This window comes from Lytechinus variegatus, chromosome 7 (assembly GCF_018143015.1).
Source record: "Lytechinus variegatus isolate NC3 chromosome 7, Lvar_3.0, whole genome shotgun sequence".
NCBI classification, from domain to species: domain Eukaryota; kingdom Metazoa; phylum Echinodermata; class Echinoidea; order Temnopleuroida; family Toxopneustidae; genus Lytechinus; species Lytechinus variegatus.
The window spans coordinates 7,850,685-7,868,936 of record NC_054746.1 but is presented as its reverse complement, the minus strand read 5'-3'; the positions used below and the strand labels follow the sequence as shown (position 1 = coordinate 7,868,936).

At 38.0% G+C, this 18,252-nt stretch overlaps 1 protein-coding gene across 1 annotated transcript in view; it reads right to left on the bottom strand.

The window, feature by feature from the left end:
- Positions 1-713: 713 nt before the first annotated feature.
- LOC121418349 (anaphase-promoting complex subunit 1-like) overlaps positions 714-18,252 on the bottom strand; it is a 70,498-nt gene continuing 52,959 nt past the window's right edge. Inside the window, exons 38-47 of the mRNA XM_041612163.1 lie at positions 15,469-15,525; positions 13,766-13,989; positions 12,931-13,048; positions 12,368-12,445; positions 11,231-11,374; positions 9,360-9,512; positions 8,745-8,840; positions 7,871-8,078; positions 6,883-7,020; positions 714-4,026 (exon numbers count right to left, since the gene is read on the bottom strand). Coding sequence (XP_041468097.1) covers positions 3,926-4,026; positions 6,883-7,020; positions 7,871-8,078; positions 8,745-8,840; positions 9,360-9,512; positions 11,231-11,374; positions 12,368-12,445; positions 12,931-13,048; positions 13,766-13,989; positions 15,469-15,525 — 1,317 coding nt within the window. The 3' untranslated portion in view covers positions 714-3,925. The remainder of the gene's footprint in view (positions 4,027-6,882; positions 7,021-7,870; positions 8,079-8,744; positions 8,841-9,359; positions 9,513-11,230; positions 11,375-12,367; positions 12,446-12,930; positions 13,049-13,765; positions 13,990-15,468; positions 15,526-18,252) is intronic.

Genomic DNA, 18,252 nt, shown 5'->3' with positions numbered 1-18,252 from the left:
ATACACCACACATGCATCTGGCCCCCTCAAATTTTTTGGCTCATTGCGCCACTGATTAAAGGAGACAAAAATCACTCTCAAATGCACCTGTAAATCGACTGCTCATACACTGAACACAAAGTAAACAATATTTGATATTTCTATCATTTCAATATTTGTATCATTTTATTTTATTCTTGAATAGATTTGCAATGAATGCACACATGATGAACACACAGGAAATTAATGGAAAATAAAATGCATTTCACATCACTGTAAAGGTTTACTGAAGATGAATTTTGAATTCTAATCATCGCAGGCCATCTCTTACATTTCAAACGGATGAAAATACACAACTATATTTAGATTCAGGACTCAATGTTATACAGGGATTACAAAACAAAAACAGCATTTGCACACTTATTCTTATTGCATGTGTCACATAATAACCATACATGTACGTTATTGGAACATATCAGCATATTGCACCATACGTGTGCAAGTCTGTTAGATTGACTCTTGGGTAAGGATGTAAAGAAAGTGCATTACATTGACCCCTAAGGGCTGAGGGGTCATGGGACGAAGACCATAAAAGCGCCTACACTTTAATTAATTTCATGTGCGCACTTCAAGCTGTCTCGAAGGCATTTGTAAAGTTAAGATCTTTGAATAAAAGCCAAAGACCATAATTAATGTCACGATTAAAACGCTCACAAGCAGCTTTTCCTCATTTATCAGTCTTCTTACATGTATTCTACTTGCTGTCACCTCATTGACAAAATGTACCATATGGTATGAATTTTGCACCCAAAATCACTCACATGAGAGTACCTTTGTAAAACAAATGATCTGGTTTGCAGGGCAAACCTTAAAATTATTTATGTGCAGTAATTGATTAGTCCTTGCAAGTTTGTCACTTTTGTTCCATCTTAAACTTTGTTTAACTTTTGCCGATTCTGGATATTATTATGCAAATCGCAGATGCCATGTTAGTTTTGTCAGGAACTGAAGTTCGAGGGACAAATGTTTCTAATTTTATGTCAAGTTGGCCAGGAAATGCCGCCAAAGAAATTGAATAAAACAAGGTAGTGAACCTGCTATACAATTCAAAGCGGCTTTTTCTCGTATCAGACAGTCTTTGGTGATTTCTGAGGTAACCAGAGGTCACCGCCGAGAAGTTTGCAGAGATCACTACTAGCTTCGAGATGGCTGAGAAGTCCTTGAAACTGAAGCATCGTGGGGCAAAAGGAAGGTTCACCAGATGCAGCAATGCCCTAGATTTAGTTATAGATGTGAGCCGGCCAGTATCTGAAGTGAAGGAAGCTTTTCAGCAGGTGCAGACTGCGCACAAAGAATTCACAGAGTTTGAAACAGAAGAGGAATGGATGGAGGAGGTGCACAGTGAAATCACTCAGTTGCGATCAGTTTTTACAGCAGTCGCCACAACAAACAGCATCAGCGTCACCTCGTCCAGAATCAACACCTTCTGACCAATCAGGCCGCACACCAAAGGCTTTCAAGGTTGAAAAACTGAAATTTCCTAAATTCAAGGGAGAATAAGAATTTCAAGACAGATTTTTTGCATCTATCAACTTTCACTCAGATCGAGATGCTATTACCATACTCGGAAATTTTGTAGAAGGAAAGCCAGCAGTGTTTTTGAGAGGGATAAGTGACCACCAGGTAGCATGGAAACTTCTTGATGCAGTATATGGAGATCTACGTTTTGTGAGTGATGCGGTTACAAATGACACAAGTGCATTTCGCATGTTACGAGAGGAAGAAGACGCTCGGTTCTGGGAACTAACCCAGTTAGTTCTTCGCAGCTACAATACGTTAAAAGATGCCGGGCGAGCAACAGACATTGACAATGCTGAAACGATGGCAGTAATTGAAAAGAAGCTCCGTATAGAAGATAAAAAGATTTAGTTTAGACACCTAAACTTGATGAAAATCAATGAAATAACAGTGTCCACTCTAATAGACTGGATCATCAGATCTACCACATCAAGAGCGAAAAAGCAGATTCACCACCTCCTCAAAAGCTTCCACCTAGATGTTGGGTATGCCAAGTACACACACATTGGGGTTGACCAAAGCTTCTAGCAATGACACAGCCAGAGAGACTAAAGTTAATAAAGGCTGGTCGTGATCACAGGATGAGCAATTGCAAGCAGAGGGGGCAATGCTCTGAGGAGGAGGACTGTAAATACTTCCACCATCCCAATCGGTCAAATTGGGACTGTATGAAGAGGACGTCCATCTTCTGTCACTAACAGCAAGCAGAAAACTGGTTTACGAAATGCATTAGTGAATCGGAAGCCTTCCCTACTCCTTCCAGTTGATGAAGGCAGTGACAAGTCAAATATGTTGACACTTTCAGCAAGATGCCTTGGCGACATCATCCTGTAATTGGCTGGTACATAAGTCTTGGTTGCTGCAAATACTACATGTAGGATGGAAAACTAGATGACCACCTGAACTATGTACAGTTCCCCAGTGATCTTACTGGGCGCGTTGTGGTCTAGTGGTTCTGACTCTCGCCTTTCAAACAGAGGGTTATGGGTTCGAATCCTAGCCATGGCGTGTTTTCCTTCAGCAAGAAATTTATCCACACTGTGCTGCACTCGACCCAGGTTAGGTAAATGGGTATCTCAAATAGCTGTGTGCACCAGAATCGGTAGACTAGCTTAGCCAGGGTAATATAGGAGCGCCTTGCGCACCTAGCAAGGTGGATACGTGCACCATACAAATCCTATATTATTCATTTATTTACTGCTATCTGGTCCACTGCAAGCATTGGTATATCCTGAGAACAACTGTCATGGACAGGTAGTGATTATGGAGACACTAGTGTAACAGTTTTTATTGAATCCTTGATCAATGTACAGTTCCTCAGGGATCTTTAAAAATAGCACAATCTGGTCACGTGGAAACATTGGTATATCGTAAAAAGAGCTGAAATGGGTAGGTAGAAATTCTGGAGACAATAGTGAAACGGTCTCAATGAATCCTTAATTAGTATTCCTCAAGGATTCTACCACTTTCTGGTCCATAAGTAGATCAGAAGGACAGCCAACATGTACAGCTGGTAGTCCTTGAGGCACTGGTTTTGCAATCTTAATAAAATCATTGATCAGTAGATCCTACTGCTATCTAGTTTATAGTGTACACTCTATGGAAATGTTGATCAATGTGAAGTTCATTCTGGTGCAAACTGGTCCTCTGCAAGCATTTCACATTGGAAGGTAGTACTCCTGGGGACACTAGAATGACAGTCTTTACTGAATCCTTGTTCAGTGGATCCTACTGCTATCTGGTCCTCTGAAAACTTTTTTGTATGTTCTTAGAAAAGCTGACATTGGAAGTTGGTAATCCTGGATACATTAATACAACATTCTTTATGGAATCCTTGATAAATGTGAAATTCATTCTGGTGCAAACTGGTCCTCTGCGAGCATTAGTATATCCAATGAACATCTGACATTGGAAGGTAGTACTCCTGGGGACACTAGAATGACGGTCTTTACTGAACACTTGTACAGTGGATCATACTGCGATCATACTGCGATCATACTGCGAAATTGGTATATTCTAAGAACAGCTGACATTGGAAGTTGGTAATCCTGGATACATTAGTACAACATTCTCAATGGAATCCTTGATCAATGTGAAGTTTACTCTAGTGCTAACTGGTCCTCACACTTTGGAATATCCTTAGAACATTCGGCATTGGAATGTTGTAATTCTGGAGACACTTGCATCTCAGTCTTTGCTGAAACCTTGATCAGTGGATACTAGTGCTATTTGGGATATCCTAAGATCCGGGATACATTTGTACAACATTCTCTATGGAATCCTTAGAACATCCGGCATTGGAATCTAGTAGTTCTGGAGACACTTGCATCACAGTCTTTGCTGAATCCTTGATCAGTGGATCCTAGTGCTATCTGGTCCTCTGCAAACATTGGTATATCCTAAGAACTGTTGACATGGGTAGTTGGTAATCCTTGAGAGCTGTATAGACCTCTGGGAGAGAGCTGTCCCCTGTGACGAAGAATAACAAAATACATGAAATAAATAAGAAACTGAGGGATGATGAATACATACAGATGATGTAAAGAAAGCTGTTGCCAGCTGAAATGTTGAGGCGGCATGATGAGGCACAACATGGGACATTTTTTTTCTAAGGTCATGAGCGAACAAAAATGTTGACCTCTTAAAAATGAAAAATCAAACTATTCAGAAACAAAGGTTTAATTGCTTTACCCCATTTTTTTTTTTTCTCATATTTTTTCTTGGTCACAGAACTTTTCTTTTATACAACCAGTACATACATTCAATGTTTTAAACTCTCAATATTAATGACAAACCCAATTTTGTGAGATTTGGGGACCTAATGTGCCTTTCATGTACATGTATTTGTTTAAGGTAATTGAACTGGGATGTATATTTGATCACTGAATGTGAACATATGCTGAGGTATTGAGGAATATCTGCAGCTTTAACAATCAAAATTTATTAGAATAAAAAATTGTATAATTGCCTATTGTGATCATTTCCTTTAGTGTCAATCAACGTACCATGAGCGTATTTGTCCAAGGTAATTGAACAAGAATGCATATTTGATCACATCAGTTGTAAAAAGGATGCACATGTAAAACAAATCAATTGCATAATGTCTTTAATTAAAAAACTTTCTTTCATAACTCCTTCCTATATTTTCAAGCATTGTACCATTAGACAATTCTAAATTTACCCCCTCAGTTGATGCTGCTGGCAATTATTATACATGCCAATTAATCTACAAATTATGATTGTGGCATTTGGAAGACATTTCTATCGTTGCTCACGTGCTGTCCAAAATGTACCATTGCTCGGGTCTGGAAAAGGTGAGGTCACTATAAAAATGTGATTCAACGCCTTGAATGCGCTAAGTAAATGCAGGTGCAATACACATAGGGCCGGGCTTACTGGCTAAAATGCGCATTATTGCTGCAGATCTGATGCTCGTTTGGTGGATTTTCCTTTCGTATTCAAAATTTTCTTTCTTATTTTCATAGATTTACGTGGGGAAAAAACGATTATTGCTCATGTCGTGTACAGGATGAAGGTTAATAATTTTTCAATTTGTTTGATACTGTTTTTGTTTCATCTTGTAAATCGATTTTTATTTAGATTAGATATACCGATTGATGGCATATATTGCTTTTTGTCCAATCATGGAAAGCGTGTCGCTTGTCCGTAGTTGTTAAATTTCTTTAATTTCGTGATACGAGCCCAATGACATTGAATTAGTCTCATTGTGCACACATCAACACACTAGACTCGGTCTGATTCCTGGGTTTTGTTTAGTTTCGACGTATCACACGCCACAGCTCATATTCTTGCTAACTTCTGAGGCGTTGTAATAATAATAATAATAATCCGCTTTTATATAGCGCTTAATACATCGGAACGATGTGTCTAAGCGCTTTACAGATATATTATTACCCCTGTCATCGGATTCAACAAGTCATTCCCGCACACAATGTGTGCACATCCTCCACTCCCTGGGGAGTATTCCAGTCAGTTGCCTGTGAGGTGCACACAGTACTGGACAAGCTACAATGACTTTCACATCCTACCGGGTACCCATTTAGCACCTGGGTCGAGAGTGGCAAAGTGTGGATTAACGCCTTGCCAAAGGACGCCAGACCGAGGTGGGATTCGAACACAAGACCCTCTGTTTACAAGGCGAGAGTCAGAACCACTACATCACGGCTCCTCCACTGTACAACACGAATAGCGAATATTCTTATTGAGAAAGAAACACTCTATTCAAGAAGGTGTTATGCAAAATCTCGCACCATCACACTCGTGAATATTTGCTATTTTTACACTGTATTATTATCAAATAATGAAGCGGCAATCCACCAGGTGGAGTTTATATACCATCTCTACCATTGACACAACTCGGTAGGATCACCTTGTGTAGGAATAATAAACATCATTGAGGGCATCGGTAACAATAACATGCACAAGATACCTCTGGAACAATTCTTACAGTACATTCCTGAGGCATAGCCGAGGGCATATGCACTGTTTGAAAGAAAAAAAAGTGTGGGTAATCATTCCAACGCCAATGCAGAATGATGAGTATTGCAGAGCAGTCAACTTTGACATTTATCAGGGATACACTGAAGAAGAAAGGAGATCTTTCTCAATTACCCAAATCCCAATGAAAGAAATCAATGTATGGATCAGGGAGATGTTAAAAATCTGCATGTTTTCACTCCAAAATTGGCCAGTTTTCTGGGAGTCTCCCTAACAATCAACAAGACTTGGAAGCACTGGTATTGTCTGCTGTGATAAACTACTCTTATCTCAAACCCATGACAGGTCATTATATTTTACTAATGATTGATCATGACCGGTCGTTAGTAAATCTTCTACATGCTAGGCAAATCAGTAGGTCACATGTTCAACTATTCATACTGTCAGGATCCACTTTGTTATCTTAAAATAGTGTTACAAGGATATGCGATATAATATAATACAAGTTGACAGGAGGCTAAAATAGGGAGCCAAGGCGACAACATTTCACCCCTCTTTTGGTTTGCAAATTGTCTTTATTCTGTAAACGCTAAGCTGGTATACAACCAATTACCTAGGAAACATTTTATGTCTAGGTTAATCAGTCATAGTGGCTGACCTTTTAGACGACACTCTCGGGCCTTCTTGTCAAAGTGGAGACAATGGCGGAGTGAGGATTCCAACTCACAACTTTGCGATTATGAGTCCAATGCTCTAACCACTGGACCCCATGACCCATGTGTTTGGTGTTGTGTTTGCAAGGAATGCAATGTTGTACGAGTGAGCGTGGAAGTGTTCTGGAGGTTGCTTGTGACAGTATTAACTAACCTTGAAGTGCTGTCTGACTCGTCATACTGGAATGTGCGATGTCATAGACGTGTAGGAAGACGTAGAGGATAGCCCTGTCCTTCGCATCAGCGGGGAGAGCTCCCGACTGAAGGTAGCCCAAGACATCACTGCTGTGAACTGCAGAAACAATTGGGGATGTTGATTTCAATTAAAATAGGACAATTTTGTAATTGCATTATCAACTCCTTGAAAGTTATAAAAAGTGTCTTTGGTATCGATATACTGAGGTATAATAAAAAGAGGTTCAATAACTATTCAAAAAAAAATTCTGGTAAGCTTGCTTAAGACAACCTTCCGTGTAAGTCAAATTTCGCCCCCAAAAGTTACTCTTATGGTAAATTTGCCATCCAATGGTATCTTTCACGGAATCCTTGATTTTGATTGGCTATTGGTAATTGTTGCCATGCCCATGATAGTTAGCCATTGGATGGCAAAGTTGCCATAATGTTAACTTTTATGCAACGGGAACCAGTTAGGTGTTTCATAAAGCTTTTCGTTAGTTATGAACTACATTACGCACGACTGGTGATCCATTTACGTGCTACATGATATATCCCTATGTAACTGACATAGCATCTAAGAAATGAACCAGGGGGGTGTTTCACAAAGTATGACTTAGGGTCGCACTAAAATGCCTAGTTGCATGCGGTATAAAAGGCATGACCGCATTGGTCAGATCATGCCAAGAGGATGCGCACTACTGCATATTGATCAATAAGATTGCTTGTTGCATTTCATATACGATTCTAAGTCATCTTTGTGAAACACCCCCAAGTTGTGCGTAACTTTACAAATGGCTTTATGAAACACCCACATAGATTAAAATCCACAAACTCTTCTATCAAAGAGGAATTTCTCCTTAGTCGAGAAGATTTCTGTGGTTCTAGGGTTTGACTTAGGAAAATTTACCTGTATCTATCCAAGTGTCATTCCAAAATAACTGAAGGTTAAAGAAATAGGAGATTACCTTGCAGCCATGTGTCAAGAACAGAGTCCAGTCTTGATTTGAAGTGCGCACAGGCCTCAGCATGGACCAGCCTTCTTCTCTGTGCAGTGGTCTGGTTAGACTTGTCCACCAGAGTTTTGACTGCAGGATGATGGCTATAGTAGGCTAGTACCAGCTTGAGCTGCCACAGATCAGATGCATCCAAGCTCTCAAGTGGCTGTTCCAAAGACTAAAGGGTAGAGACAGAAAGAGCGAATGGTCAGGTCAGGCTGCACACCCATATTTTTTTTGCTTGTATCTGATCTTAAGTAAATAGAGTATCACACACACATTATCTAAAAAAAATTATTGGACATTTAATTGAATTATGGTAGCTGCATAATTTTAACTTTAATAATATTTAATGGTTTCAAAGAAAGAGGGTTAATATTATTATTATTAGTAATTATAATAATAATAGTAATAATTATAATTGTACATTAATATTGTGTAATTTCTATTTGTATATACTCAACTGCGCATTACAATAAAAGATAAAATAGTTAAGACAAATACACAAAAGTACGATTAAGTTCTAATTACTTGAAAAGGGAAGCCTACTATCTTTACAAATTATATAACAAAAAAATGTGACTTATTTATTGATACTCTCTTGATAAAGGTAGGTTTATAATTGAGTTTTGAAGAAGGTAATAGGTCTTTAACCCCCCCCCTGTATTTAGCATTGTGGATATGGATATAGAAAAACCCCAGGAAGACTATCACAGACAAGGATAACAAATGGGACCTATAACATCTAAGGATTTGTTAAAGTCAAATGTTAACCAATCAAGAAAATAATAAATGAATAAAAGATCTTTTAAGACACATGATATAAGAGACACGTCATGATTACCTGATGTAATTCGAGAAGCACTGGAAGAACCGATAACTTCTCCTTGGTGACACTCTCAAAGAGCAAACTACCCATCATTAACGACTTCTCATCTTCCTGCAATGATAATCACATGAAAAACAAAAATATTATAATTAGGCAAAAAAAATAAAATAAATATTATCATCACTATCAGGGGGTACTTCTCACAATCTACTCATTCAATCTGCGGCATTGGATAATCTTTAACATTGCAGTGTACGGGGATATCAAGGCTCCTTTTTTAATTTTCGGAGGTTCTTTTAAGCATTTTGGAATGAAATCGCCCCAAGCCACCATGTATTTTTTCTCTGAGTGGAACTATAGAACAAGAATATGCGGCAACCCCCAGCGCCATCCAAAAGGGCAACACCATCAAATCTTCAACCTTTGTGCAAGTATTTCTGACCCCAGTTTTCTCAATTCTCTATCGACTTCATGAACTTCTCAAGCCAAGATGAAATGACAGCAATACTGCTTATACTGATTGAATCAGAGAAAACTTTAGACCTAAAAAATCACTAATTTAATGACTCTGCGCCCCCCAGGTATAGCACAGTCAAAAGAAGCTCGGTCTGAAGAGAGAAGAAGTTCTACCTGTTTAGGCTTATCCGAGTTCCACCAGCAGAACTGCTTCACAAAGGTGAGGATGTAGGGGTCAGAGGTGAAAGACTCAATCAGCTTGAGGTCAGAGGTCGAATGGTTAGAGGTTTCGTGGGTCAAGAGCTGGGCCAGAAGACTACGGTATCCCTGCATCAACAAGCAAAACGAACAATTAATCTAAATGGTGCATTTCGGTGTTGCCTGAATTCTTCATTGACATTGGAAAGAGCAAACTTGTATCCATTGTTGTCTCCTCTGGGGTCTGTTGCAGAAAGAGTTGCGTTTAAACGCAAGTCAAAAAATCAACCGCAAGTCCCAAATGCGCGCTGTTGATTGGTTGAAAATCAAGTTGCGCGTGATTTTTAGAGTTGCGATTGATTGCAACTCTTTCTGCAACGGGCCCCAGCTCACTTAGTTATCACAGCTCATCTACGCATCTCCCGCAGGATTTCTCAACTCAGTCACTCTTCTAGTCAAAGTCACGATTTCACTCGGCCATGTTTTACAAAGAGTTGCAATTGATCCAATCAATTGCAACTATGGAAAGCCAGCAAAGTCAACATATAAATTGCATGTTTATTTAAAAAAAAATCCAGATATGAATGTATATCCATAAATTCTTTGATTTCTTGACAAGTTGGTGTGTTCTCCTTTATTTAAAAAGGACATTTTGAAAATTTCCTGTAGAAATTTTTGTTGACACTGATGGATTTCCATATTTACGATTAATTGGATCGATCGTAACTCTTTGTAAGATGGGGCCCTGGTTTACTGTCCAGTTAAGGACTTTGCCATACATCACAAGATAGTCCTTACTCTCATCCTTCTCTTTCTTGCCTATCATTTTCATTTTTATCAATCCATCATCCAACAGTCCTTGCCAAGACTAACTCCATTTCGAACCAAAAACCTCTTCCACATTATCTGTACCATCATGTCAAGTTTCAAAGATCAAGCATCCTTCTCATTTTAAGAGTTACAACAGCGGTTTCATGGCATTTTCTCCGGTGAAAATTGCTCTGCTATAAATTCCTCACACTAATAAAAAATACTGACTTCAACCCTGGATTTAACACTATACCCTGTCCAAAAACTAACACAAACTTTATTGCAAACTGTACCCTAAAGCTTAAAGGTCTAGTCCACCCCAGAAAAATGTTGATATAAATAAATAGAGAAAAATCACACTAGCATAACACTGTAAATTTTCATCAAAATCGGATGTAAAGTTATGACATTTTTTGCTAAATTTCACAAAACAGTGATATTTACAACTCAATGACATGCAAATGAGACGGTCAATAATGTCCCTCACTCACTATCTCTTGTTTTTTTATTGTTTGAATTAAACAATATATATCATTTTTACAGATTTGATAAGGACCAACTTGACTGAACCAGTATTAAATAATGTTTATTCCACATGTTCATGGGGGAAATTTATCATTGTTTTACTTGATAATGAAGAGAAAATTTCATACAAAAGAAATAGTGAGTGGATGACGTCATAAGGGATGACATCATAAGTTTCCTCATTTGCATACCGACCAGGATGTGCATATTTCTGTTTTGTGAAATTTAGCGAAAAGTGTCATAATTTTACATCCGATTTTGATGAAAATTTACAGTGTTATGCTTGTTGGATTTTTCTCTTTTTATTCAAATGAACTTTTTGCTTGGGTGGACTTGTCCTTTAAGACGAAATAAAGCCAGAGCAATTGTCGCAGGAGCACTTGTCATGTCATCGATTTAGCTGCCCATTAAAAAAAGGGTTTCATTGGAAGTTACAATAATGCCAACGTTACAATGGTAATACGTCTTTATGACATTGGTCCAAAGGGTAAATTTTGTTATTTCCGCACTACCTTAGGATCCTCAGCGTAAGAGAGATGTCCAGCTCTCTGCTTGACAAACAGGGTTCCTCCAGAGGTCAAGAGACCTTTCAGGGTCTCAAGGTCATGCTCAAGGTCAAGGGTCACACCGAGGTACCTGGGACCAACTATCCGGACCTGTTAAGAGAAAGCACATGTAAGCAAAAGGTGAATAGAGACTTTATGAAGTTGCCCTCTCAAATTTTACTTACAGAATGGATTCTTCATATAGAATAAAATTAATACTACAATACACTGTATTATACATTGATAAATGATTTAACATGCAAATAGCCCATGTGAAACGGCCCTAATCTCTGCATAGTGATTTTCAACTACAAGATTTTTAAACAATATTTGCAATCCACTTTACTACCAGCAGGCCAGTTGAGCCAGCATTTATTACAAATATTTGACGTCTTTTAAAGGAAAGCTTCAAAATTCATGGAGAACTGAGAGTATGAGATTTTACACTTGAGTGTTGTCCTCCTTCTAGACTTTGTGCAGAGAATTCACCCTTTTGGCCATTGGCACAAAATAAAGGAACAAAAGTACAGCATTAAAGTTAACCCTATTTTGTCTGTTGTAAACATTAAATGCAGGAAAGACGATGGAAGGCAGCAAGATGAACCCCAAGAACATCACAGCCAGTGCAGTTTAATAGTGTAATACCTGGGCCCTGTTGTACAAAGAGTTACGTTCGATCCGATCAATCGTAACTATGGACAGCCAGCAATGTCAACATCTATTATGCATGTTTGTTACAAATATTTTCTAGCTGTGATGTATATTCATGCATTTATTGTTTTCTTGAAAATTCACTGCACTTCTCTTTGCATAAAAAGGACATTGTGCAAATTTTTCGTAGAAAAAATTCTGACACTGATGGATTTCCATAGTTACAATTGATCGGATCAATCATAACTCTCTGTACAACAGGGCCTAGATGTGCAAACATACAGCTTGCGCGCACACAAATGGTGTAGTTAGAAATCGAATATTGGACACCAAAAATTGGCGATATTGATCAAATTTTATACAGGAGGAAGCCCAAATTCATTAGTATAGCTAATTCCCTGACGAGCAAGTAGCTTTCAAGTCTAAATGATGCAAACGGGGTGATGTAATTACCCTTTTTAGAGTTGATAGTTCACCGATGATGCAGGGTGCCATCAGCTTCAAGATTGTCTCATCATGCCACTCAGATGCCTACATGACAAGGATAAAAATACATTTGTAACATTAGCGATGAATGAATCAATGAATGGTGGCAAGAACATACTTGCTCGGATTGGTTGGTCCATTGCAGGACCAAACAAATACCTTCAAAAAATATATGGTGCACCGTGAAAGCCTCCATATTGAAACCCGCATACCCTTATTATGTTAGATTTTCTGGGGTATATAGATTATCATTTAATAACTGAAAAATCAGTTTTTAAAAGCATAGGTATTATAAGCTTTTTTGTGATTACGTTTATCACAGTATTCAAGACAACCAAAATGAATATTATCTAAAATAAGAGGTTAATCAGAGGACATGATTCTATGCAGTAAACCTGTTTAGAGTCGGTGTTTTACATCCTGAAAACAGGACCTCGTCTTACAAAAAGTTGCATAGAAACGTTACTCATAATGTGTTATGCGCTGTACAAGAACTGACTATTATTATTATTATTTTCATAGTGTGTTACCTTGAGGGTGACTTCTAGAGGTACATAGCAAGGTTTGCCAGTCCCAACGTCTTTAGGAAGGATCAACCTCGGCTCTGCTGCTAACACATACAGGTGCCTCAAAGCCTGGAGATGGTACCTGTCAATATATTTATAATAAATATAGCCATTAGGAGGAGCCAATCGGGTTGCTCACTCAACGGGGCATGATATATGTGACCCAACACCCCAAAACCAACAATTAGTCACCCAAAATCAATTTTTTTTTAATTTTGTTTGAGCTTGAGAAATCACATACAAAGGTTAATAATGATACATAATTTGTCAAAATTTATCAAAAATAATCTAATCATGTATTTGATTGAATGGAGAAGAAATTCAGAGAGAGCATCAAAGAATGCTGAGAAAACAAAGTTTCGAGTTCACTCAAGTATGAGAGGTGCACGCTGCAATCTTGATAAAATTCCAAACTGTCCAGGACAAAATGGTAAAAAAACAACAAATCCTGTATCTGTTCTGTTATTAACTTATACATCACGAAGGGCAGAGGCAAAAAATCCATGCTTTCAAAAATGGTTGGATTGAAACAGGAAAGATATATAAATTCTCTTAGATCTTTTGAAACAGAACTCACTGCTCTCACAAACACAGTCATCGTTATCTGGTGGGTGCTTCAGACAGCTATTTGTAAAGTTACGCACATTTTATGAACAAGGGGAACATTTACATAGGTGGTAAATCAATAACATACGTATTATCACGTAGCAGTTGTTTGATGCCAGTGATGTACAGACATCTTTATGAAACACCCACCAGGTACACCATTAAAAGCTACAGAGATCAAATAAACCCCGACCTGTTGCCTTTGCTGTTCCCTGGAAAGCACGGGAAGAGGCTCGTAACAAGGGCAGCCACGGACTCCTGAGACGTGCTGAGGGTATAGCGCCCTCCTCCCATGAACAAGAGTCCAATGGCCATGGAGCACGCCATGTGATTGCCGTACGAGATGTCGTTGTGAACCCGGCTGCGGAGACCGCGGGCGACGCGCAAAAGTTCAAGGTCCCCTGTTCCAGCCATAACCTGGAAAGCAAGAAAAGCACAATTATAGCGGAACCTGGATAGAAAGTCCATTGAAAGGGATACAAGAAAAACAGACTTTTTTGGCATGTGTTCTTATGCACAGGTACCTGATAAATTTTTTTTCAATTGAGGAATCAATTTTTGGCGTTCAACCCTTTGAACCCTAAATTTTTTTGGGCAGCCATGACTTATATGCTGAATTTATTTGAACATATCGACCACATTCACAAACTCCCATGATCTGAGTCCCAACGGCATCTCACCCCCGCTAGTACCCGGGCTGGCATGGCTGGCTGAAGTTGTTCAGATTCTTGTAGACCTAGTCTACAGACAGAAATATCAACTTAAGTGTCTGTTTTAGGCTCAGAATCACTGTCTTGACTACAGTCAGATTTATCAATAGCTTCCCCATAGCCAGCATGTGACTCGCCGCGTATTACACTGTGTATAACCGCACATGAGCCCCGCAGAAGAGAGGAATATTTTGGCCATTTTCATGCTAAAACCGTCTGAAATCAAAACCAATCTTGACTGAAAAAATATTGACTAAATATCCCTACAAGTACTAGAACGATGACATCATTTTTAAAGATCACCTGACATTTAGAACCAAGGCATGTTTTTTTGTTTTTTAAGGGTATATTCAGGTTCAAAGGGTTAAATACAGGTGGTCTTCCAATACAGAGAGTCACTAAAGCAGTTAATTGCACAGTAGTCATGATCTTTGCACTTACATAGTTCCCCCTTTTTTAACTAATACATCACTTTCCCCTTGCAGAGATCAAGCAATATGAAAAGTGACTGTAAGAACATAAATTCTTTTCTATTTCAAATTTCTTAAAATAACATTTAGAAATAAGATTTTTTAAATCTTCATTTGCAAAGACATGAGTAAAACTGATCCTAAGGAGTGAAACTGAGTGACCAAGCATTTTCCTTATTCATAATATGAAATAAATTGATCTTGTTTCTTTCATTCAGGAAATGAAATTTTGAAGATTCTCAAATTTTAAATGATGAAAGCATTTCAAAAGGATATTCTAACAGGATATTCTAACAGGCAATTCCATACATCATGTATTTCTGAACCCAATGTATGGGACATTCCTAAAAATATTTGAAGATTCTCAAATTTTAAATGATGGAAATGATTTCAAAAGGATATTCTATCACGCAATTCCATACATTATGTATTTCTGACCCCGATGTATTGGACAATCTTCAAAATATTTGTCACTGTTTTGTAGTTCAAATGATAGATGGAAATTCTCCAAGGAATCATTGCCTGAGTAGTTAACAAAGTAATACAAAATACAGTAAAGAGAGGTTGGATGTACAAAATAGTTGATTATTCTACAAAATTGTGCTAATATCACATTCTTGCAAAAAGTACTGTAATTTTATTTTTTTAATATTCTTATCAAAATCCTACTAAAAGAAAGCCCTAGCAAACCAAAACTAAGTTACAAGATAGCTTACCATGGCTGACGCAAGAAGGATAGTGTACAGACAGGTCTTGTAGGTTGTTCTTCCAGCCTGAAAATAAAAGAAAGGTGATGGCAAATGAAAATTTGACAACTAATGAAAAGAATGCAAATGTTTTAAACAATTCAATACATTATGTTATATAAAATTGCGCAGGCCATCATAAGATCATAAAGTCATTGTGATGTCATCATGTTGTGATGCTATATTTTATGGCTCATGCCATCATAATGAAATCATAATATCATTGTGATGTCATAATGTTTTGATGCTACATTACATGGCTAATGCCATCATAATTAAAATCATAATAATGTGATTGTGATGTCATCATGTTGTGATACTACATTACATGGCTCATGCCATCATAATCAAAATCATAATAATGTGATTGTGATGTCATCATGTTGTGATGCTACATTATATGGCTCATGCCATCATAATGAAATCATAATAATGTGATTGTGATGTCATCATGTTGTGATGCTACATTACATGGCTCATGCCATCATAATCAAAATCATAATAATGTGATTGTGATGTCATCATGTTGTGATGCTACATTATATGGCTCATGACATCATAATGAAATCATAATTTATGACAAAATCATTGTGATATTCAATGTGATGTCGGCTTGAAGTGTACACATGTGCATTGATCAGCATAACTTTTAAACTGTCATGTTTATCTGAAAGGAAGAAGATTAAAGGAGGTGTGTTTCTTTGAAAAAACAAAACTTTTTTCTTGTTTAGATCTACAAGTGATGATACTGTGACAGGTAGAGTTAACTAATGTACATGAAATATAAGGACATGACATTTTGTGAAAATTGAATGCCATCAATTGGGCAACAATTTGCTAAAATTGTGAAAGTGCACATTATAAGATTAGATACAAAATATATATTGAAATACCATTAAAACAATGCCATTGTTTTAACGGTGCTGATTCTTTTAATGTACAGACAAATTTTGCACCATGGCTGTCCCAGTTTTTTGGATACGAAATACATTGGATATACTGTTATCATTTTGACAACATTAGACAAACACCATGAATTCTCTTGTCTTTACCTTTCCTGACAAGACTGGAAAATACAAAGTATGTGGCAATTGTCAGTAAATATACTGCTAATACCAAGCTACTCCATCAAATACAAACATGATGATCGAGAAAATGCGCCAAAAACTCATAGATCCCCTTTAATGATAGGCAAATACATGGCAGATGAGAAGAAATGCCGATAAATGTGGAGTCATTCTCTTTGGGAATCGCAACCTTCACCATACATATAGAAAGGGCTACACCATACTCAACTAAAGCACAGAAGAAAAGGGTCTAGGAGTGTTGTTTAACAAATAACCTAAGATTATGTTGTTGTTTTTTCTGTAGGTCATTATGGATTGGAATATCTGTGTCATCTGTCAGGAAAAATACAAAAGAAAATCCGAATTGTCCACAGAAAGGACTGAGCCAAAGTGCCAGGAGTGCACATGCATCATTCTTAGAGAATGTTGTGGAGTTCTGGCAGATGAATGCATTATCAGTAAAAGTTGAATATGGATCAGATGGAACTGTAGAAACATTTGTGACAAACAAAGCCTCTAGGCACCGTTTTTGCCATCAAAAGTTAAATAATGACAAACTCAACAGAAAATAGAAATCAAGGAAGGAGTAGACCTTTCCAGTGACATAAGACGACGTAAGCGCCAACAGTCAACATTTGAATACAAGAGCATGTGGCTATTCTGCGAAAAATATGGCAATGAAAAATTGCATGAATTTGCTACATTTGGAACTGATTGGTCACTAGAGACAATGGCCAGTGACATGCATGACAAAAGACTCTTGTACAAATTATCTGGGAGCAATGTTCCTGAGTTTTTCTCAGTTTATTCAAATCAACATATTTTTGAGGTGGACTAACCCACCCTTTAAACGAAATGTGAGTGAACATTATGTTCCTCCAAACACATATCTTTAGCAGACATGGCAGTATGTAGTTTTTACCATTGTCAAAATCTGACCTCTAAGGAACAAGTATTATGTTACCCTGCTATGATATGATATCCTCTACTTCATCTTTCATTACGATCTATATAGTATGTGCTGCCTCGGCAGTAATGCACCATGACTACTACTACTTCCTCTGTTCGTTGTGTTTATGAATTATTACGTAAACGTCATATCTTACGTGTACCATGATCCTTGATTGAATATTGAAATAAAAATATTATCATCATGCCATTCAAGACTGGCAATAGATCTTTTCACCCCCCCCCCCAATAAAAATAAATACCAATCATTGGTACCTTCTCCAGAGGGAATAGGGATGGACAATGGACAGAGATGACTGGATAACTGTATGGATGGCCATCCCTGAAGCAGCAAAAGCTTGTAAGGAGCTGATCAAATGTGGCTGCATGTCAGGAGCCGGTTGTGTTGGTTGCTGCAGACATTCAACACATCAAGAGAGTGGTGTACCAGGGAGGAATCTGGACAACATGATGTCCTCAGGCAGGCAAAACAACTGGTGCCTTCTCCAGAGGGAATAGGGATGGACAATGGACAGAAATCACTGGATACCTGTATGGATGACCATCCCTGAAGCAGCAAAAGCTTGCAAGGAGTTGATCAAATGTGGCTGCATGTCAGAAGCCGGTTGTGTTGGTTGCTGCAGACATTCAACACATCAAGAGAGTGGTGTACCAGGGAGGAATCTGGACAACATGATGTCCTCAGGCAGGCAAAACAACTGGTGCCTTCTCCAGAGGG